The sequence below is a fragment of the Dacryopinax primogenitus genome (assembly GCF_000292625.1).
Source record: "Dacryopinax primogenitus strain DJM-731 SS1 chromosome Unknown DACRYscaffold_3, whole genome shotgun sequence".
NCBI classification, from domain to species: domain Eukaryota; kingdom Fungi; phylum Basidiomycota; class Dacrymycetes; order Dacrymycetales; family Dacrymycetaceae; genus Dacryopinax; species Dacryopinax primogenitus.
In genome coordinates, this window is record NW_024467200.1 from 1,234,241 (window position 1) to 1,254,192 (window position 19,952).

Genomic DNA, 19,952 nt, shown 5'->3' on the forward strand with positions numbered 1-19,952 from the left:
CAAAGTGATGGAGTATATCCGGCATGCGAAGGCACAGCCGGACTACAACCCGAACGTCCGACACTGTCTGTACGGACTCGACGCAGATCTGATCATGCTTGGTCTATTGAGCCATGACCCACATTTCTGCCTGCTGCGTGAAGAGGTGAAGTTCGGCCCCTCGAAGAAGAAGAATCCAGGAGGGTGTGTCCACATAGTGTGTGATCCAGGCTATATGCTAACGGTCTTCTAGGATGGAAGCTCAAAACTTCTTCTTACTGCACCTGTCCCTCATGCGGGAATACCTCGACCTAGAATTCCGCTCGATGGCGTCCCAGATGTCCGTACCGTACAATCTGGAGCGCGTCATCGACGACTTCATCCTGATCGCCGTGTTTGTGGGAAATGATTTCCTGCCCCATCTTCCAGACCTACACATAAACGAAAATGCGCTCGAGACACTGTTCGATATATACAAGAAGGTTATCCCTGCCGCTGGCGGGTACCTTCAGGACAGTGGGACGATCAATACGCAACGGCTGCAGTTGATCCTCGACGAGCTCGCAAAGGGAGAGAGGGAAGTCTTCGAGAAAGAGAATGCGGATTTGCTCTATATCAGGGGGAAGCAGAAGAAGCACATCGTTGCTGCAGAGCACAAGCCGGCGAAGAATAGTTCGTCCTGCTCATCAATTCATCTTCGCACATGGCTGATCTCTGAGAACAGTGGTGACACACCGCCAGAAAGAGCTATTTGAGAAAATCAAAGGATTCGTCCTTGCCCGAAGGGCACGTCCAGATCCAAAGGCGAGCATCAGGCTAGTGAACGAGTTCCCTGCGAACATGAAACGGTTCTTGGGCGAGGTGACTACTCAACTAAATCTTGAGCTCACGTGGGACGAATATGACTCGGATGATCGCAACCTGGCTGTGATACGCATCCCTCCTCCAGAAGACCCCGACCACGATGATGATGATGATGACGACGACGGAGAGAACGACTGGGAAGATGTCGATGACGAGGAGGGAAATGCTGCAGTCGATCGGGTACTCAACAAGTTTGAGAAGATGAAAGTGATAGGCGACGATGAAGGAGACGACTTTGACACAAGGGAAGAGAAGAGGTTGCAGGAGCGGATGGACGAATGGAAGAGAAACTACTACAAGGCACGTTTTGCCTAATAAATGCGGGATGTCGTCGCTAAGTTCTACACAGGAAAAACTCGAGATCGATTACAGCGATCAGAAGGCCATGCACGACCTGATATATCGTTACGTAGAAGGTCTGCAGTGGGTCATGTACTACTACTACAGTGGTGTCACCTCCTGGAGTTGGTTCTATAATTATCATTATGCGCCTCGGATGTCAGGTATGTTGAGCCCCTCAAATATCATCGCGCTCCTCTGACACTGCTGTAGATTTGAAGGGTGTTGCGGATATGAAGTTCGACTTCCAACTGGGTCAACCCTTCAGACCCTTCGAACAGCTTATGGGTGTCATGCCGGCCGCGAGTCAGGAGTTGCTCCCCATCGCGTACAGGGTATGTTCTCTTCAACATCTCGTGCGATCTTTTCTGACGTAAACCAAGGATTTAATGTACGACGTTAACTCACCCATCCTAGACTTCTACCCACAATCATTCGAGCAAGATCTGAATGGCAAGAAAGCGGAGTGGGAAGCTGTTGTCAAAATCCCCTTCATCGATCAAACGCGGTTACTGGCTGCTATGGCTCCACGTGAGCGCATGCTTACAGAGGAGGAACGCCGGCGCAACACCTGGGGCCCCAGCACGAAATTTCTATACGACCCCGATAACGAGACTGTGTACCCCTCATCTCTGCCTGGTTTCTTCCCCAATTTGGTGCACAACCATTGCAAGATGGAGCCATATTACCTGCCCATACTAGACGGTTTGCATCTTGTTCCTGGATTGTGCGATGGCGTTTTCCTAGGGGTGCAAGCCCTTGCAGGATTCCCTTCCATCTTCACCTTGGAGCACACTGCTCAGCTGGCCTTCCACCATGTCAATGTCTTCCAAGGCGACAGTCGGAATCAATCCATGATCATCACCATCATGAACAAGCATGAGGGCAAGAAGACCGAAGAACTCGCCGAGCAGCTGGTTGGCAAGCGCGTGTTCCTCAACTGGCCATTCCTCCAGGAGGGTCTCTGTGTCGCCGTCTCCGACCAACACTTCATACACGAGGAGGGTCTCGTGGCCGGCGAGACGCGTATCGTTACCAAGCCGCAGACAATGCCCGATACTTGGCGGAGGAAGGCAGACAAGATCGAACACATTTACTCGAAGCGGTTTGCCGTCCTGACAGGCGATATTGACGCACTGGTACACGTACGACCTCTGCGCGGCCTCAAACGCTTGGATACAGGAGCGTTTGTCAAGGACTACGAAGATGCCGATAAAGAGATCGAGCAGGCCGTGCAGCTCGCGGTGACGGAGGTCTTCTCTGAAGACCAACGTTTCCTGGAGAAGGAAGCACCGCCACTCTCTGAAGAGTTCCCTGACGGCAGCAAAGTTATCTTCCTTGGCGAACATGCATATGGTGTGGCTGCTCAAGTGAGGGAAACAAGCGCGACTAGCCTGACGGTTGTTCTTGCTGTACGTGTACCACGCATGCTAAGGTTGTATGCATACAACTCACCTTATCTCGCAGTTCTTTCCCAACGAAAAGGCGGAAAATGATCAATTCATTCAGCTAGTCAGGTCTCGGCCACTTGACCGTTATATTGAGGCACATCTGGTATCTCGGATGCTTGGCATAAGCGGACTTGCCTTCGCCAGGATCACCTCCAGTTTCATGGTAATAACGAAAGAAGGACAGAAGACCAATATCGGATTGAGCCTGAAATTCGAGGCGAAGGGCATGAAAGTGTTAGGTTACACCCGTAAGGGCCGGGGCCGAAATTGGGAATTCAGCGAGAAGGCCATTCAGCTTATCCGAGAGTACAAGCAATTCGCGCCCGATTTCTTCCATAGGCTTGATCAAAGGCGTGATGGTAGGCTGGCGTGCTCGATCACGCCTGATATGGGGCTTACGCACTATTCAGATGTTACCATGGCACAGGATCTCTTCCCAAGTGGCGACTCCGATGCAAGGGTGAAAGAAATCAGGAATTGGCTTCATGATAAGGGTATTCCAGACCTGGAACCAACCTCTCTTCTGTCTGAGCAGCTCGATAAAGTGCGTTTCACTTCATGTAGTGACATGGGTGATGGTCTAATTGTGAATGTAAGGATACTGTAGGGAAGATCGAGCAGTTAGCCAACAACTTCAGTAGCTCCAAATCTGCCGACATGATCAAGAAGGCGCTGGTCAAGGGCATCCCGAGGCAAGCGGTTCTCAAGCCGTCACACACCGTATATCGTTTGTTACATCAAACCTTTGCACTAGGGGATAGAGTCACAATGGTCCAAGACTCTGGAAGTGTTCCGCTCACTGTGAAGGGAGTTGTAGTCGGTTTGAACACTACTTCGATCGACGTTGTGTGGGATGTGCCTTTCATGTCAGGAACTACCCTCGGTAGCCGTTGCTCGCAATATCGTGGTTCTACAGTGTCGTTCAATTCCTGCCTCAATCTCAGCCACAAGCAGTACGTCATGTCGACCAACCCAATTCCCGTTTCCCCGACCAACAATAACGCGAACCATGCCAACGGTCATGCAAATGGTAGCACGCAGAACGGCATGCCTTTCCATCCGGTCAATGCCCCCTATGGCGCCATTCGCGGGTTCTCATCCATGCGACCCCCTCGTGGGGCTATGCGCGGGGGTCGTGGCCGTGGTGGAGTGGGTATTATGCAGAACCCTGCCCGACCCGCTCCTCCTACTCTCAACGGAGGTTATGATCAGGCGGTAAAGGGGGAACTGCCTGCTGCGGAACCCGCAGCAGCTGCCCCGTCACATACGGATGTGCTTCGAGACATGCTGATCGGTGGTTCTGGCGCGCCTCGCGCTCGTGGAAGAGGTCGTGGCTTTCCTGGTCAACACAATGGACCCGTCAGGGGAAGCGGTCACCATCCGAATGGTAGTCAATCTTCGGCGCGCGGAGCGCCTCCAGTGCACTTGCTGCCGTCGGTTCCCTTCGCACCGCAGTCGCAGCAAGCTCAACCTGCTCCAGCCGTATTTGTTGATAGGGGTAGGGGTCGGGGTCGGGGTCGGGGTCGGGGTCGGGGTCGGGATCGTGGTAGGGGAGGATTCAGGGGAGGTGCACCCCGTGGACGTGGCGGCCCTGGTCCTGCTAGTCAGGCAGGACCGCAAGTACAGCACGCATGATAATGGTCTTTTAATGTAGCATCTGAACTCTGCATAGGTTTATTGCAGGCACACTCGTTATTATGCACTATGTGCGATGTACAATTATCTGCAATGGATCTTCTTTGTTCCGAGTGGAAATCGTTCAAACGCATTATTATAATGTCGTCACGTGAACATGCGACGCGTGTACAACGCGTTTAAGGGTCCAAACTTGGCTGAGCCAGGTCTTGCATTGACCACTACCTGAAGACTGTTCCAGGTGAGTCTATCAAGCTGCTCTGGGGAATTGGACTAATTACTTTGTAGATAGCGCAATATGTCATCGACAAATTCCAACAAGCGCAAGGTTCATGTGGGGCAAAATGGAGCGGCCAGGTGCCCGACATCCGGTCACAATAACCCTGGCGTTCTCGCCACTACGCGGATGTCACTGCTAGACGAGCAGGCGCGCGCTCTGAAAGCAGCGCAAGATAGGATACAAGCAGAGCTCCTTGAACTGCTTAGAGAACGGAATTCACTTGCAACAATAAATCGGATACCCATCGAGCTTCTGTCGACGATATTTGAGTGGGTCCTTTCAGTACAGGGCTGTGGGTCTCGATACCGGGATCGGTCGCCTCTCAATATTGCACAAGTCTGTTCGTATTGGCGTTCAGTCTGCTTGGAAACCCCTGAAGTTTGGTCGGATATACGGATTGGGTATGGCACTGGTCTAAACCAAGGGTTCCACGATAAGACGCTATCGCATTTGACAGAGACACTGGAACGAACTGGATCGGTTCCCTTGCACGTCAGCTACAAACATCACGGCAGCCAACAAGATCATGGAAGCATCGAGCAAGTAATTGATGCGCTAAGGAGAGAAGCGCATCGAATACGCACGCTACGCACTGTCGATCAAGTCATTACAAACAATTTGTGGGATTCTTTACCCAACGCGATGCCGCAACTCGAGTCCCTCTACATCGCACAAGCCAACACGCACCACATACTCGTACTCGTACCTTTTGAACAAATTCCTTTCCGCCTAGTCATACATTCTCTCAAGACGCTATACCTTCAACATGTGGCCTTGCAGATATTCGAGCAAACCACTACTCTAGAAGGCCTTCGGGAGTTGTATTTGTATCACAGCTTGATTCAACGTCGCGCCGAAGATACGATGTTACCCGGTCCAGGTGATTTCACACCCCAAGAGGACCCATTATCTCTGGACTTTCTCCGCCTCGTGCCAAATCTAGAGGTGTTATCAATAAAACACGTCTACGTCAACGAGATCCCCGCGGCGGATGAACCTTTCTGTTTGCACCAGCTGAAGAAGCTCGTCCTACTGATCATGGAAGACCCGCCAGAAACGGGCGCTCTCCGACTCCCGATGATACTGGACCACCTTGATATGCCCAAGCTTCTTGATCTCGAATTGTGGGGCCAGCCGCTCGAGCAAATTTCTCCCCGCCTTTTGTTCAACAGGATTGCCGTCGAGAACTTCGCGCTACAACGTCTTGCATTCAGACACGCCGTTATTCCTGGCAAATCTTTTCTTGCACTCCTCAGTCACTTGAAAGATCTCAGAGTGCTCGACTGTCTGAATACGACCATCATTCGTCCTGTGTTGAAGGCATTGCGACGTCTCGACACTGCGACTGACATGTTTCAGTATGCACCGAAGCTCGAAGAGCTCCACTTCCGTGCTCTGCAAGATCACCTGCAGGTCGCCTGGGTAACAAATCACCTCACGAAAACCCTACACATCAGGCAGCTTGTCGGTGCGCCGCTGAAGAAGCTTTCCGTTTATCCGCTTCATAACGTCATCATTCGACGTTTGCGCGCTTACGTTCCTTACATTATCACCGATTATGGCAGACGTATAACACCCGAATATCAGGACAAGATCGAGCGCTGTGGAGAGATCGAGGATGGCGACATAAAGTTTCACTTTCAATTTAATCGTGTCTATTATGATCGGGCCAACGGTGTCGGCGTTGATGATGATGATCAACTAGAGGATCTTGACATGCCGGAATTTGCAGCTTCGGATAGCTCGGATGACGAGGACTCAATGAGGCTTGATGTCAACTTCAACGACCTCGATGATGTCGAAGGCATTGATGCAATGCTCAATCCCAGCGATCCGGAGGAGGAGGGAGATGACGATGAGGTTGATTGGTCAACTGACGGAGATGGGATGACGGATGGAGACTTCATGACAGAGGCCGACGGATTTACTGAAGGGGATGCTTCTTTCATTGGGAGTGATCCCGTCACTGATATGGATTTTGGGATGATGTGAAGGCGTCTACATGTATCATATCTCGCGCATTTCGGTTGGGAGTAATTGTAACGTGTGCAGTTTAATCATATTGAACAGGACGGCAGGGTGCGATTGGAGCCGCGACTTGACGACGGACCATTCCCACCACATTTCACTTGAAATTGTATATCATCAGTACTGATGATATACAACACGGACGATATTCAGAACCTGCTCACTCAACATCTCGTATGCGGCACATCGACAGCGAACAGGAAGAACATGTACCGTTGTATAGTGGTCATCTGACGGCTGGGGTTAAGGTAGAAGAAAAGAAACCCCGAATTGTGGGTTGCTTCTCCTCCCTGGCTCCCCCTCTCCTCTTACCGTGCATGTTTAGAAAGAAGAAGATAAGCCATTCGTCCTGGGTCCCGAGGGTGTCTTGCGGAGACTGGAAGGTATCAATCAAAAGCCAGTCGTGATTGAAAACCTCGACGCCGAGTACATTGCTCGAACCACCTCAAGAGTACATTTTCTCAGCAAACGGTATGGCGGAAATATGCAAGACGTAACCCCTCGACCAGCTCAGCGCTTTGTCAAAGCACATGGTATCCCTCAATATTGCTTTTTGATGCCTACGTGGAGCCCTCATGCCCCGCGGCAGCCAGGGGAGCCAGGACTGACTTTCATGGGTTCCCCGGAGTGCTTTCGGGATCCTGAGTTGACACCAACAGCAATACCCACATGGGTTCGCAGATCGTCTGACAGATGGCAGTATATTGGTCATTATCGATTTTTACCATCGGAACCTCTCTCCGTGGAGGAATGGATGAGTCAAGATCTTGTGGTACGGAAGCCGTGACTGTGCCGCGCTGCACCGCGCTCACGGCGGTCGAATTTGAACAGGTCCGGGAGACGCGAATAGCATGCATCTTTGGCACTGACTGGCAAACGAAGATTGGCTCCCCCAATGGGAAGTTAGTCAGATACAGGTGTGCGAGGCACATCGCCCAGCGAGAACTGCAGCTCGCAGGATATCATCGCCCTGCGACAGAGGAAGAGGTTCAGCGCTGCCTACGGGAGAGGAGGTATAAGGAGGTGACAGTAGACTTGGTGCGAAATGATTTTGCAGTGGGTCTGTTGGTACGCACAAGTTGAGGAGTACGGTCAGGAAACTGACGGTGTCGATGTAGACCGTCGCGGTCTGTGCTTTGGAGTGTTACGGCTACGACGAGAAGTTCCAGCGTGAATTAATTGAAGGATTCTATCAGCCAAGAAGCACTTGGGCGCGCGTCTTCGATGATGTCAAAATAGAGCCCCTTGAAATAGACGTGGACGCTCTGAACATGAAGCGGACAATTGTTCGTAAACGCTCGAGAAGAGGCAAAATACACAAAATACAATCACGCACACCAGGCACAAGATTGGTGCTAGATTGCGTGGAAATAGTTACACCCAAGTGGTTGGAAAGGATGCGGGCCCGGAATGTATCACCTGAGCTGTGATATATTTGGACTGACTAAATTATACCTCTATTAAGCACCGACTATACTCGATGTTATAGCACAGCAATCTCATTGTCTTTACACTCTCCTAGTGGCATAATTTCCCTGAAGGGCCGGAATAAAGCTGCTGAGGAAGCTGGAGAAATTAATCTGCTCAACAAAAGTGACGTTGCGGGAGTTGACAGGTTCTACCAAAGGAGGGTCATTGAGGTGATTGTGCGTGTACTAGAACCATCTTACGGAAAGGAGCAACGGCAACAAAGGTACGGCCATACTAGAAACAGTCAGTGATAGATAACGTCAGCATAGGGGACGTACGAAAATGGAGTCGTATGCCACATCGACATCCATGTACACAACACGGCTCTTCGTCACGATCTCAGGATACGCAATCACGCCGGCCGCAATCTCATCCCAGAGCGGTGTGCCAATGGAGCTGGCCCAATACGTGCTCAGGTTCTGCGTAATCGGGGTAACCATGGAGATAGTTTCGTTGAAAATCGCAGGGGTGACGAGATATGGAATAGACACCTGACCCGCAATGACGGTCTCTTGGAATGGTGCGTTGACGACGATCTTGGCCGCTTCAGGATCGATGAAGAAATTGAAGTCGGCATAAACGTCGTCATTCGGGAAAGTCTGATTGGCGGGAGTCGGGTCTGTCTGTTTCAGGTTGACGTCAACGTACCCGCCTTGAATGCTGATCCTCTTTATATTGGAAGCAAAGTAGGGATCCTGCTTGATGGCCAGCGCAACAGTTGTCATCGCACCTGCAGCGACGATCTCAACCTGGCCTGGATACTGGTGGGCCATCTCGATCATGAAGTCCACGGCAGACTGATTCTGCCACTTCATTGTTGGCACACCTTCCGGGATGTTCGTCAGTTCGAGGGGATTATTCCCCGTTGGGTCACCGCCTTGAGCGTCCAGTGTAGCATTATCGGGACTGAAAGCACCGTCCCAGGTGAACGCGCCAAACACGGCTTGCCAGGCAGCAGACCGCTCGACAGTGTTGATCACTAGTTACACATCAGCGGCAAGGAGGAAGCCCCAACTGAGGATATCACTTACAAGGCTCATTAGCACCAACATAGACTGGGATGTAGTCGATGCCGGCAACTGTGATTCGAATCAGCAAATGAGCCTAGTGAGGCGGGTCCTGTTCGTACTTTCCAGGAACCTTAGAATGTGACGGGCACCCTGATATGCATACACGTTCTACAACCGGCGTCAGGATGCTCATGGAAAGTAGATCAATTCAACTCCACATACCGCGACCGTGCTGGTAATACCCAGTATGGTGCAGTTTGCTCCGAGCAACTCTAGTAACGGAGTGTAGGACGACGATCCGCTCCTGGAAGGGCATCAGCGGAAGCATGGCCGATAAAGCCGAGACGCACCAATCGTTATCAATGATGACCTTTCCGCACGCCGCATTGACAGCAGCCGGGAGAAGAGCAGCAGCGACAGCATGAAGGAAGGTGAGAGCAAGCATCGTGAAGAATTGGAAGTACCCAGCGAACAGGTTGCCAGATAGATGGCGACTGCTGCTGGTCGACGAATTCATCCTTTAATACTCGGCCCCACATGAGCCACGGTTTGGAATTCAGCGTAACGGGGCCGCCCCGCCCCGCTCGTTCATCGGACGTCGATCGTCAGCGGGCCCCCGACTTCCGGGCTACAGAAAAACCAGCAGGAGAATAAATGAGGATTTCCATGGACTTCGAGGTATGCTATCAGAGAGACCAACACAGCTCACAAGACACCTAACGCGGTGAACAGTGCCCCGAATAAACCGCACCCGCTGGCGGTCGTCGCACACATACATGTTGCGTGGGAGGCGAGGAGAAGGTAGCGACGAAGATAAGGGAAGGAGATCGACCAATCAGGCAACCAGAAGTTGACTGATGTTGAAATGTCTCTCCTCATGCCAAGACAGGCGGCCCCATGACTACAGGAAATGGAACAGCTCAAAAAAGGGTTCATTTACGAATGATGTACGAAATAATTTCATATTTACTCACTAGAGTGCCACTCCAATGGCTTCACGATCGGACAAACCCCGAATATGGCCCATGCTACAGTTTAGCCGGAAGGGCAGCACCCTCCTCACACACCTGCTTCATCTCCCGCAGACTGTCGACCAGATGACGCTTGAACCTCTGTGTGTTGGTATTAGGGGCGCAGATCTTGGACTCCACGCCGAATTTGATGAGGTCTCCACCGGCAAGGTCTGTATCCAGTCATCAGCGGGATGGGAAGATTTTGCAAGGGCGACTTACAGTTCGTCCCATAGCCATCTGGCCACACAGTTCCGAAACCAGTGCCATGGAACCTAGTCCCTTCGCTCAATCCACTAGTACTCAACTTCCATTCCTGACTCTTGGCGAACAAGGGATCTTCGAATAACTTCACCCCTTCCCCCTCTTTGTCGCGCAGCATGAGGCGTAAGCCCATTAAGTGTCGGTCAATGCCTTTTCCGGTGGATGCTTCGCGGGTATACGCATTATGCGAAAAGATAGCAGTTGACAGCGCCTTGTAGCGAGCTTCGGCCGAAGCTGATGGATCCAGCATCGCCCGAACGAAAGTGCGACTGTTAGTGGTATATGTGCGAATGACGTCTGTACGCCCATGCGCGAACAAGCGAGTGGAGGCCGTCTCGTACGTCGCACTGAAGAAGCCTTGGTCCTTGTAGAAGGCCAGCTGAAGCGCCATCTGGATATATGCATCGGGGGATTGCTTGGCTAGGCAAGAAGTGTTAATGCCGCGCTAACCACAAGAGAGGCTGACCTACCAGTCTTCTTGATCCAATCTGCACCATACTCGTCGAACCACAACTGGCTAGCGTCCGAGTCGTCTACGGTCGCCTTTGCCCGAATTGTGGCCTCTTGGATTTCCTTCCTCATTTTATCGTCCAATTCGAACTCGACACGCTCCCATCCTCTGGTTTTCGGACCAGTCGTTGTATCTGCATCAAATATCACGTCACCCTCCTCCGCGCTTTCCAGGTTCTGGGTGAACGCTCCAAGATCGATGGGTTCGGCAATAGCGTAATCGACGACAATGCTCGGGATGAGCGCGTCACACGGGGAATGTTCCCCCATCATCCCTGCGCGTCCCGACGACTCAACGATGACGGTTAATGTTTTGTCGTACCATCTGTTCAGGCCGTCGGGACCGGTCGCAATACTGCGCACATGCGCTTCAATGGGTGCGGGTACGAAGTTGGACGAGGATGGTGTCGGTATGGTGTGCATATCGAGACATAGAGCGAAGAGACTATTTTCCATCAGGGTAAAAGCTTTGCGGTTGATCACAGGCGAAAGGGTAAGAAGATATTCACGGTTCTGATATACGTGAGTTATTACCACATGGATAATTAACAGGATGATACCCACGTTCGCCCACACATCACGGTCATCAGAGCTCAGAATGCACACAGGTTCCGCTTTCTCTCCTTTCCTCACCCGATTCTCCACATCCGCCATGAGGTCGCCCAGTCTTTTCTCTATCTCGCCTATCCCAACTATCCCTCCGTCTCGGTCAAGCACCTCGACCATGTATACCCAGTCTTTCGCCATTACCATGATGCTTCGAGCGCCTGGATCCTTCAACGCAGGCTTATGAGATAACATATCGCAACCGGGCTTGGGGATGCGGGAGAGGTTGAATACACTGCGTGCGGGACGATTGGACCATAAGCCTGAGGTAGAGATACCATATGTTAGCAACGCACCGAGTATATTGATACATGTCGAACGGACCTGTGCGAGAGCTATCGGGGTGGATCTCCTGTCTGTAGGGAAAAGATAGTTCACGGTAAGCGCGTCGATATCGAAATCAAGATGTATGCGCACGTACTGATCTACCTTCGCTTTGAAGTCGAGGAAGCGAGCCGTAAGCCACGCTGCCCGCTTCAATTGCCACTCCCCAAACTGCCCAGGAGAAGGAGGATTCTCCGCTACGCTCAATGGAATGGTCGCGTCTGTATGAAATAACAGCCACCAATTGGAGTGGACCATCAGTGGAGCACGCCATTCATGGTACGCCTTCTTAATCCAGAAGTTGTCATCCAACCAGTTATTTTCCGATGAACGATCGACATCTTGAAGACCGGTTATCAGTCGTTTTCAACAAACTTCATAGCATATACGGACCTATCAATCGTTCCTGCAACTCACGTCCGATGCCATTTTCAAAGTCCACGGCCCAGGCGACACGCTTTTGCGACTCTTCAAGCTTGTTCCCTTGGCCGTTCAGCTCACCCTCTTCCAACAGCGGCTCCAGGCTCTTTAGATACTTGTCCAAGGTCTGTCTGATTGGTGGCACGGGCAATCTCGGCAATCTCCGTTGATGATGGAACGTGGGCAGACGTTGCTGTCCGGGCGGTGGATGGAGTGCAAACATTTGTCGCGAATTAGAGAGATGGCGTGTGGTTGGGAATGAGGGAAGGACGGAAACACGGTTCTGCAAGCGGGGGACGCAGGACAGGAGCATGCCTCAAGCTGCGAACATGAGAGGGCCGAGTTTCTCCCCCTTTTCCGAGGGGGTAACGCGGGGTATAAATACTTCTGGAGCTTGTGCGTGGGGGATGAATAGCGTCACAAGCGCTGATGAGGTGAAAGAGATCGGACGAGGTAACCGGATCAGATGCCGTCTTTTCACATGTGTGGATTTGTTTCTTTGGATACGCCCAGCGCGGGCTTTGAAATTTCAAAGGAATATTGGGGAGGACACACGATGTCACATTGATTGTCATCACGCACGGAAGCTTGGCTTGTACGACAACTAGTAAGGAGTACAACACACAACGACATTGTTCAACGCTAACCTCCGGACCATTCTACGCTTTACACAGTGACAATTTTTTGGTTCTACATGAAGTGTTGACCCAGGACCAAAAGGAAAGTAGCTTGCGGTCGGACAGCAGGCGCCACGAATCTCTCCCAGGGCGTTTAACGTCCGCGTGAAAGGAATGCCGTATGAGGTCGAGGCGTAGTGTACTTGTACAATAAGTGCCAGAACAGGCATCTATATATGCGGTCAGTGGGAATACAAAGACAAGAGGATACGACTAACGCATCAGCAAAAAAAGGACCGTTGGGTTTGCAAAGGATGCATCATCTTCCATCAGTGTCGATCTTCAGCACATACACAGAATTGCACCGTAAGCGCATATGAGACCACTGACGGAAGGTTTGGTATTTGATTTTGTGATTCGCCCCGCGCTATCGACACAAAACAGCGATCCAGTCGGTTGGCCGTTAGTCCAGCAGATTTCGTTCGTGTAGCGCCAGCGATGGATAACTATAGGTTCCACAATAACACGAGGCGCGTCACCGGGACATTCACAACGAGAGGCCAACCTGGTACCCCTCGACCTTTGGGCGCAGCCAAAGGGTTTCATTGAGCGGAATCGAGGATCCGTGGTTCCGCAACGACTCGACCGCCCACTACGAACAAATTTGTGAGGAAGCCGATTCGTGGCGAGGGTGTCGAACTAGTGCCTTGCGATGCGGAAACTTTTGCGGATGATAAGAGATCGGAGCGGGGATGAGGAAGGTTGTCGAACATGAACAAGTTCAGACAACAGCGAGTATTGGTATTTGATTTGGTAGTCGCGATTCTCATGAGCCATGGACTCATTCCAATCGCGAAATCAGGAATTTCCTGAACAGGACGAAAGGTCCTGTGAATGGGCAGTAATGCCCCAAAGCCGTTTGGCTTCGTGGCTCCACCGGGATGGAGTATGACAGCCGCTCTAGACTCTACTTGTCGCAGGCACAACCATACAGGGCACAAGAACGGGGCCCGGCGAATACGGTTGAGGCAAAAGTGCAGAACGGCCAAGGCATGTCATGGTATTGGACATGATAATCGCGGTCAATCCAACCGCACAATCAGGAATTTCCTGTAAACAGGACGAAAAGGTCCTGTGAATGGGCAGTGATGCCCCGAAGCCGTTCGGCTTCGTCTTTCCACCGAGATGCAGTGTGACAGCCGCTCTAGAATCTTCTTGTCGCAGGCACAACCATACGAGGCACAAGAACGGGGCCCGACGAATATGGTTACGCCAAATTCGGTGAATGGCATGTCTTGGTATTTGATTTGGTAATCGTGGTTGTCTTGAGCCATCGACTCGGTCCAACCACGCAATCAGGGTTTCTCCTGAAAATATGCCGGCGCCCTGCACGGGAGGGGGTCGGCCAGAAGCCACCTTGGCTTCGTCTCCATCTATGATGGAAAACTCCATTCGTGATGGAGAATGACGGTAGCTCTAGGGTCTGCTTTGTCACACCAACAACCAAAGGGTCCACGAGTGGATGCCCGACGATTGCGTTTGCGCCAGATGTGCAGCTCGAAGAGTGGAACGTCTTGGTATTTGATTTGGTCGAAGCTTGCCTTTTCACGGTTTTACGCGCTCGATGGCCCTGCATTCGGGTTTCGGTCCACTCCCGGGGGAACGGACCGAGAGGTTCTTGATATTTGATTTAGTAGGTGCTTAGGCATGCCGATGTGAGGCTGCCGAAGTTAAGAAAGTTAAGTTGGGAAAGACATTGAGGCTTGAATTATGGAAGTGGTCGGGGGGTCTGCGATCTGCATTGCGTAAACTTCATGCGTAAATAGGCGGGACGGAATTATGTTCTCCACTTGATAGGACATTAGATAGGGGCGACCCGTATCATAACCGAAACTGGCGTCCGTGTTGACTTGGCGCGAAGTACCATGCTACGGACCATCTCCGGGTGGGTGCAGAACATCCTCTTTGATGACCGAGTCATATGGGAAAGAAAGGGAATAGAGGGAAACACGTGGGGTATTGGAAAATCGTAGCGGTTTTCGGCAGGGACAGACACGATGTCGTCAACAGCTTTGCGTTGTGGCCGGTCAGCACTGAACACATCAACGGATGTGCCATCAAGCTAACCTGCGACATTGGCAAGACTTTATCGTGGGTGCACTTGGTTACAGTCAAACGGCGTGCATGACACAGGCTTTTGAGGAGTTACGAGGTTGCAACACATCCCCAAGAACGAGTCACAGATGAGGACATGCAGTTGGCCTATGCCGGTCAGTTATTGATCTAGAACAATATCGAAAAGGCGTACCAAATTGAGGATCCCACAGCGCCCGGATGGGGATGGGGCAATCACGACTTGGAACAACTAGATTGTGGAGGCTCTTGTACACATCGCAACGCGTTACCTTCTGATACTAGCGTCAACTGAGATATGTTACGTTAAAAGGAAGCATCAAGGAACTCACCTCTCGCTCAGTTTCTTACACTACGGGACGTTCCTCGTCAAAGTACTGGTCCTCCCTCTCACTCCTGCAAACGACAACCGCGTTGTTCGGTGAGCATAATGGTGGATGCGCACATGGTCTGGGGTCCACCGAAGATGTCCATATCGTCACCTACAATGGCGCTCAACAAGCATTCTCATGGCAAGAAGTGCGCATACCAACCATATCACAAGCGGTTGCTCATCGTCGATGAATCGAGGCCAGGTTGCAGGCTGTCTCAAGGGACTCGTCAGAGGTATGATTCGGTTGGATAAGGAATGCGCATACTTCTGTCACAACCCTCTCTGCGACACAGAGATAGTCATGAGAGATGGGCGCAACTCCGTACCCTCGCAGGCAGGAGGGGAGTGTGCACCCCTGCTCCGGGCGTACGCACGCACTTGGTCGAGCAGAGGCAACCTCCTGACGACCAACATCGGATGCCTCCGTCAAGTCTTATACATGAGGCCCGGAAGCAAGGAAGCGACGAAGAGTCGGGAATTTCGTTTCACGCACCGCACACGTTTTGACCTCTGTTTGCTCACACACGTCCCTCGACGATTTATATTTGCAGTTCGATCACTCTAAGGCAGCCGACGTTCGAAACAAGGAAATATCTCTAAAAGGCTAACTTGCTCCAATCTTCTGTGTACTCTCACGGCTCTATTCTCTGAGAATGCTTTGGTCGTGATACAACACTTAAGTCCATCATGCTGGTATCTCCCTGTCAGCAACCTAAAAAGCGCCCTGTCAACGGATCAACCAAGTTGGACACGCATTTCTCTTCTTTCATACCGAGATATATGCAGCTGCTGTTTCCATGGATTTATGCGATTAGCTCCCGCGCGGATGTTGGCTGCGTGACTCAGTTGCTCGAAAACTTGACGACGTGTCATAGGTGTGCAGACATCCCCGCTCTTGCTTATATCCCCGCTCTTTGTGGCAGCTTCTCCTCTGTAGGATAAGTACCACCCCTCCGTTCAAGGAGGCATCAAACACAGAGGCTGAGCTGATGTATCACGTGACATTCTGGCCCAACCTGCCCCTACAGAAGTTCCAGCCGTGGAACAACCCACGACTACCTCATCCGATCCTATGCATAAAACACAGTAGGAACAAGGATGATGGGATCAACGACTAGGAGTATAACTACCAACGGTTTCTCTGGTGCACAGCTCAAGCTACAAAGGAGCTAGGAACCACAGTATCGAGTTGACAATTCACTATAAGCATGACTTCTATTCCAAATTTCCGATCCCTTACCCAGTTGGTTGACAAGACCGTCGTTATCATCGGCGGGTCCTCTGGAGTCAGTAGATCTCGATTTTTCCGTCCTCTGATCTCAAGCTAACCAGAATTGCAGATCGGCTACGAAGTCGCGAGAGCATCCCTCGAGCACGGCGCGAAGGTCATCATCGCCTCCAGCCATGCCGAAAAGGTTGACACTGCTGTCAAGAACTTATCTGCATTGCACGAGTCATTCAAGGGGCGGATCTCTGGCTCGACCTGCAATGTCAAGGTTGACAGAGAAATTGAGAAGTTCTGGGATAGCGTTGGGCAATTCGATCATCTCGTTCTGTTCAATCCATTGTATTCCTTCGTTTTGACTGACCAACACCTAGGTGTACACAGCGATTGACAGCGTCCCCCAATTCTTCTCCGAGACAGACAATGGCCGACGGGCCCACTTCGACATCATCTTCTGGGGTGCCCTTATCAGCGCCAATTACACCATGCAGAAGGGGTACATCAACGCCGGAGGATCGATAACTATGACGATGAGCTCGAGCTTCAAAAAGCCGCATAAGGGGTGGGAGATTGCGGCTTCAATCACCGGAGCGGTGGATGGCTTGACGCGTGGGTTGGCGGTTCAGCTGGCGCCGATCAGGGTGAACACAGTCAGTCCGGGGTATGTCGATACTAATGTGAGCATATTCCCTTCTAACAGGCGACTGAAGCTGACAGTTCATGCAGATGTGGCACGCCATGGACCCCACAGCAAAAGTAGCGTTGGAAGATGGTATCTCCAAGACAGCGCTGGTGCAACACGTCGCGAAGCCAGAGGAGATCGCTGACGCATACCTCTTTTGCATGAAATGCACGAATCTCACAGGGGTAACGATCAATGTCGAGGGCGGAAGACTGCTTGCACAGCCGTTGGTGGATCATTGGCTTGAAGCCAAGCCGCTGTGAGTTAATTCTACTAGGGTCAGTGGTATCAGCACGAATAGATATGATGCAATGCGAAGCCTGAACTAGAGAAATCTGGACAAACCGTTGCACCGACGCGGCGAACGTGAAATGACGTCATCCACCCGCCTTGTCCTTAACGGGACATGGGCTCCGGCCAAAGTATGACCAGCCCAGCCCAGACCCGCATCTCCCACTGAGCACGTCCACGACCACCTGCTTAGTCTTGTCCCATTCTATCACCACTAACCAATGTTCGCCCTCGTCGTCCGTAACGTCCCCCGTGTCTCCCGTAGGGCCGTCGCGCCCCTCGCCGCTCTCCCAGGCAGGTACTACACCGGCGGAGGGTACGTCTATCCCGCTGTCCGACAGTATCGGAATACTGACACTCGATTTACAGTAACGTGCACGGCAATGACCCCCATGTGAGCCATCTACCGGAGTGTATGCGAGGAACATGTTGACTCGTCACACGGCAGGTGATTGAGAAAGAGCTGAATAGGAACAAGACTAAGCATGGAGAGATGCACGAGTCAGCCCCACACAATCACGCTCCCGGTGGGTGTTTAGTGCATTGACCTAAATGTCTGATCTGCTTACTCCTGACAGGTTGGAACGAGCTCCTGGCTTCCGAATCAGAGGCTGATATCAAGGTGCTGGCTTCCGGATATCCTCCTGAAAGGTCATGCTCATACCGTATCATAGGCCGACAAGGCAGAGGGTACTCCTGCGGAACTGCAGCGGTCCACGGTCGACTTCCTCAAGGCGAAGGAAAAGGGGAATAAGGATACTTGAGCAGAGAAGGACCATCTCCGAGAGGCAGTTGATGAAAAGTCTTGAAATGCAACCCTTATATGCTAAAGCGACCCAGGCGTCGAGCGCAGAATGCGACACCTCAATTGTAGCTCAAAATTGTAATCCATACCGATTGTCGTCATGTCCAGCAGCGAAGAACAAAACACTGAAGACCCTGTATGAATTGTGTAAGATAATGCAAGGGAGATACTGCGTCTATGTGTCCGGGGCAGCTTTCGGCCTCTCCGCAAGTCAAGCGCTTGCCTCCACGAGTCCTTCGGGACCCATCTCTCTCTGAAGCTCCTCATTCGCTTCTCGTTCTACGTCCTCATATCCACCAGTGGCCTCAATCGTCTGTCCCTTCTCCGTTTCTTCGAATGTCCGTAGCACACTGCTGCCGTTTTTGTAGTCCCACTCGCTGATGCCCACTTTGGCGCCTAAAGTGCGCCAGCGGCCCATATTTGCCCCCCGGTATTCTTTCACGATCCGGAGAAGCTCGGGCCAAAACTGGGAGTGCTCATAGGTGAATTGAATTTCCCCATTCCATTCGCTGAGGAGCATATCGGGCGTCATGAGGTTCTCTTTGATAACATTAGGGTTGAAGTGCACCTCTGATACCAGATTTGTTCATGGCCAGTTCTCAGAGAAAAAGGGGGAGTGAGACGCACTGCCTTTGGTAACCGGATCCACGAACGGCCAAATCATCTTCAGGAACATATCGACGTACCAGGGGATGTTGATCACAAACGACTTGCCGAGCCGTTCTGGGTAGTGGCCTTGAAGAATACCGAGCATCTATACGGAGTGTCAAATCGTGTCGCCCCGGCATGAAGAGAACGTACCTTTCGCGCGATCCACATTGGTGGATGCTTCCCTTTATCTCCAAAGTTGATCAGTAATGCAATATTCCTGTCAAGATGTCAGCACAGTAATTGAGACGAAACGAACATAGCACATACTCGGTTCCGGGTCCCATGAGGTCGATAGCGCATTCAATCACGAAGAACGTAAACTCGAGTTGTCGCTCCGAGGCCTCTGTGTTCTGGTTGCTGGGGATAAGGTACACCCCAGGCCGTCCCGCAACGTCGTACCCGAGGAGCAGGCACTTGCCGGTGACTCCTTCGGGTTCCACATGCTCGGCGAAGTCAGGCCGATAGAACCCATAGGAGCGTCGCCAGGCAAGAGTGCTCTCAAGACGCTTAATGGCGGCAGCGACATCACCCTTTGTCGCACGGAGATACCGCAGGAAACATTCCTTCGACTGATATCCAATATAGTATGAGATCAGGCTGAAAGATGACAACGAGGGTGACGCACCAGCCAGTATTTCTCGTATTCCGTAAGCGCAGTCTTTTCGGTCTCCTTCTCACCCTGCAACTGAAACGCAGGATCGGAGAAGTGGTTGAGGAGAGTATCGTACTTCTCTTGATCAGGCTCAGAGACCAGGGTCGGCACCGCGTCCGGTCGAGGAGGGGGAAGGAAAGGCTTGTGTATCACTACCATGGGAGGGAGATAGTGGTAGAGTGCAAGGAAACACACCGGCCTCAGAACTCAATGGCGGCACCGCCTGCCTCACCTCTCCTTGGCTCGCTTCTCGTTTGGGCGGCTCACGTCAGGACCCATGGCTTAGGTGGCTGTGCAGAAGCATTAGGACGTCTTTTTCTGCGCGTGCTCAGC

At 51.8% G+C, this 19,952-nt stretch overlaps 8 protein-coding genes across 8 annotated transcripts; 4 read left to right on the top strand and 4 right to left on the bottom strand.

The window, feature by feature from the left end:
- Nucleotides 1–1,895: 1,895 nt before the first annotated feature.
- DACRYDRAFT_20531 (uncharacterized protein) lies at nt 1,896–4,370 on the top strand. Its single transcript, XM_040771969.1, has 4 exons — nt 1,896–2,594; nt 2,650–2,992; nt 3,044–3,177; nt 3,231–4,370. Exons 1-4 carry the CDS (start codon nt 2,052–2,054, stop codon nt 4,266–4,268), a joined length of 2,058 nt encoding a protein of 685 aa, XP_040631853.1. The 5' UTR covers nt 1,896–2,051; the 3' UTR covers nt 4,269–4,370.
- Nucleotides 4,371–7,069: 2,699 nt separating this feature from the next.
- Nucleotides 7,070–9,720, bottom strand: DACRYDRAFT_20532 (nucleoside hydrolase). Its single transcript, XM_040771970.1, has 9 exons — nt 9,407–9,720; nt 9,279–9,360; nt 9,176–9,224; nt 9,078–9,125; nt 8,325–9,025; nt 8,247–8,280; nt 7,695–8,194; nt 7,408–7,644; nt 7,070–7,348 (listed from the first exon to the last, which is right to left on the bottom strand). The coding sequence occupies exons 1-7, from the start codon at nt 9,499–9,501 to the stop codon at nt 8,085–8,087; spliced, it is 1,119 nt and encodes a 372-aa protein (XP_040631854.1). The 5' UTR covers nt 9,502–9,720; the 3' UTR covers nt 7,070–7,348; nt 7,408–7,644; nt 7,695–8,084.
- A 319-nt stretch (nt 9,721–10,039) lies between these two features.
- Nucleotides 10,040–12,472, bottom strand: DACRYDRAFT_20534 (acyltransferase ChoActase/COT/CPT). Its single transcript, XM_040771971.1, has 7 exons — nt 12,164–12,472; nt 11,868–12,111; nt 11,743–11,802; nt 11,405–11,681; nt 10,801–11,353; nt 10,289–10,750; nt 10,040–10,239 (listed from the first exon to the last, which is right to left on the bottom strand). Exons 1-7 carry the CDS (start codon nt 12,411–12,413, stop codon nt 10,085–10,087), a joined length of 2,001 nt encoding a protein of 666 aa, XP_040631855.1. The 5' UTR covers nt 12,414–12,472; the 3' UTR covers nt 10,040–10,084.
- Nucleotides 12,473–12,733: 261 nt separating this feature from the next.
- On the bottom strand, nt 12,734–15,701 carry DACRYDRAFT_20535 (uncharacterized protein). Its single transcript, XM_040771972.1, has 7 exons — nt 15,579–15,701; nt 15,470–15,527; nt 15,273–15,422; nt 15,116–15,221; nt 14,935–15,069; nt 13,086–14,877; nt 12,734–13,037 (listed from the first exon to the last, which is right to left on the bottom strand). The coding sequence occupies exon 6, from the start codon at nt 14,257–14,259 to the stop codon at nt 13,768–13,770; it is 492 nt and encodes a 163-aa protein (XP_040631856.1). The 5' UTR covers nt 14,260–14,877; nt 14,935–15,069; nt 15,116–15,221; nt 15,273–15,422; nt 15,470–15,527; nt 15,579–15,701; the 3' UTR covers nt 12,734–13,037; nt 13,086–13,767.
- Nucleotides 15,702–15,846: 145 nt separating this feature from the next.
- Nucleotides 15,847–16,420, top strand: DACRYDRAFT_20537 (uncharacterized protein). The gene has a single exon (XM_040771973.1). The coding sequence runs from the start codon at nt 16,001–16,003 to the stop codon at nt 16,253–16,255; it is 255 nt and encodes an 84-aa protein (XP_040631857.1). The 5' UTR covers nt 15,847–16,000; the 3' UTR covers nt 16,256–16,420.
- Nucleotides 16,421–16,521: 101 nt separating this feature from the next.
- Nucleotides 16,522–17,483, top strand: DACRYDRAFT_114269 (cis-2-3-dihydrobiphenyl-2-3-diol dehydrogenase; the record flags this gene model as incomplete). The annotated part of the gene is made up of 4 exons (XM_040769787.1): nt 16,522–16,599; nt 16,654–16,863; nt 16,913–17,215; nt 17,265–17,483. The coding sequence occupies 4 exons, from the start codon at nt 16,522–16,524 to the stop codon at nt 17,481–17,483; spliced, it is 810 nt and encodes a 269-aa protein (XP_040631858.1).
- A 206-nt stretch (nt 17,484–17,689) lies between these two features.
- On the top strand, nt 17,690–18,396 carry DACRYDRAFT_20538 (uncharacterized protein). The gene is made up of 5 exons (XM_040771974.1): nt 17,690–17,827; nt 17,881–17,905; nt 17,960–18,038; nt 18,090–18,133; nt 18,186–18,396. Exons 1-5 carry the CDS (start codon nt 17,733–17,735, stop codon nt 18,273–18,275), a joined length of 333 nt encoding a protein of 110 aa, XP_040631859.1. The 5' UTR covers nt 17,690–17,732; the 3' UTR covers nt 18,276–18,396.
- Nucleotides 18,397–18,458: 62 nt separating this feature from the next.
- On the bottom strand, nt 18,459–19,819 carry DACRYDRAFT_20539 (CRAL/TRIO domain-containing protein). The gene is made up of 5 exons (XM_040771975.1): nt 19,593–19,819; nt 19,235–19,536; nt 19,118–19,184; nt 18,944–19,070; nt 18,459–18,886 (listed from the first exon to the last, which is right to left on the bottom strand). Exons 1-5 carry the CDS (start codon nt 19,776–19,778, stop codon nt 18,528–18,530), a joined length of 1,041 nt encoding a protein of 346 aa, XP_040631860.1. The 5' UTR covers nt 19,779–19,819; the 3' UTR covers nt 18,459–18,527.
- Between the last annotated feature and the right edge of the window lie 133 nt (nt 19,820–19,952).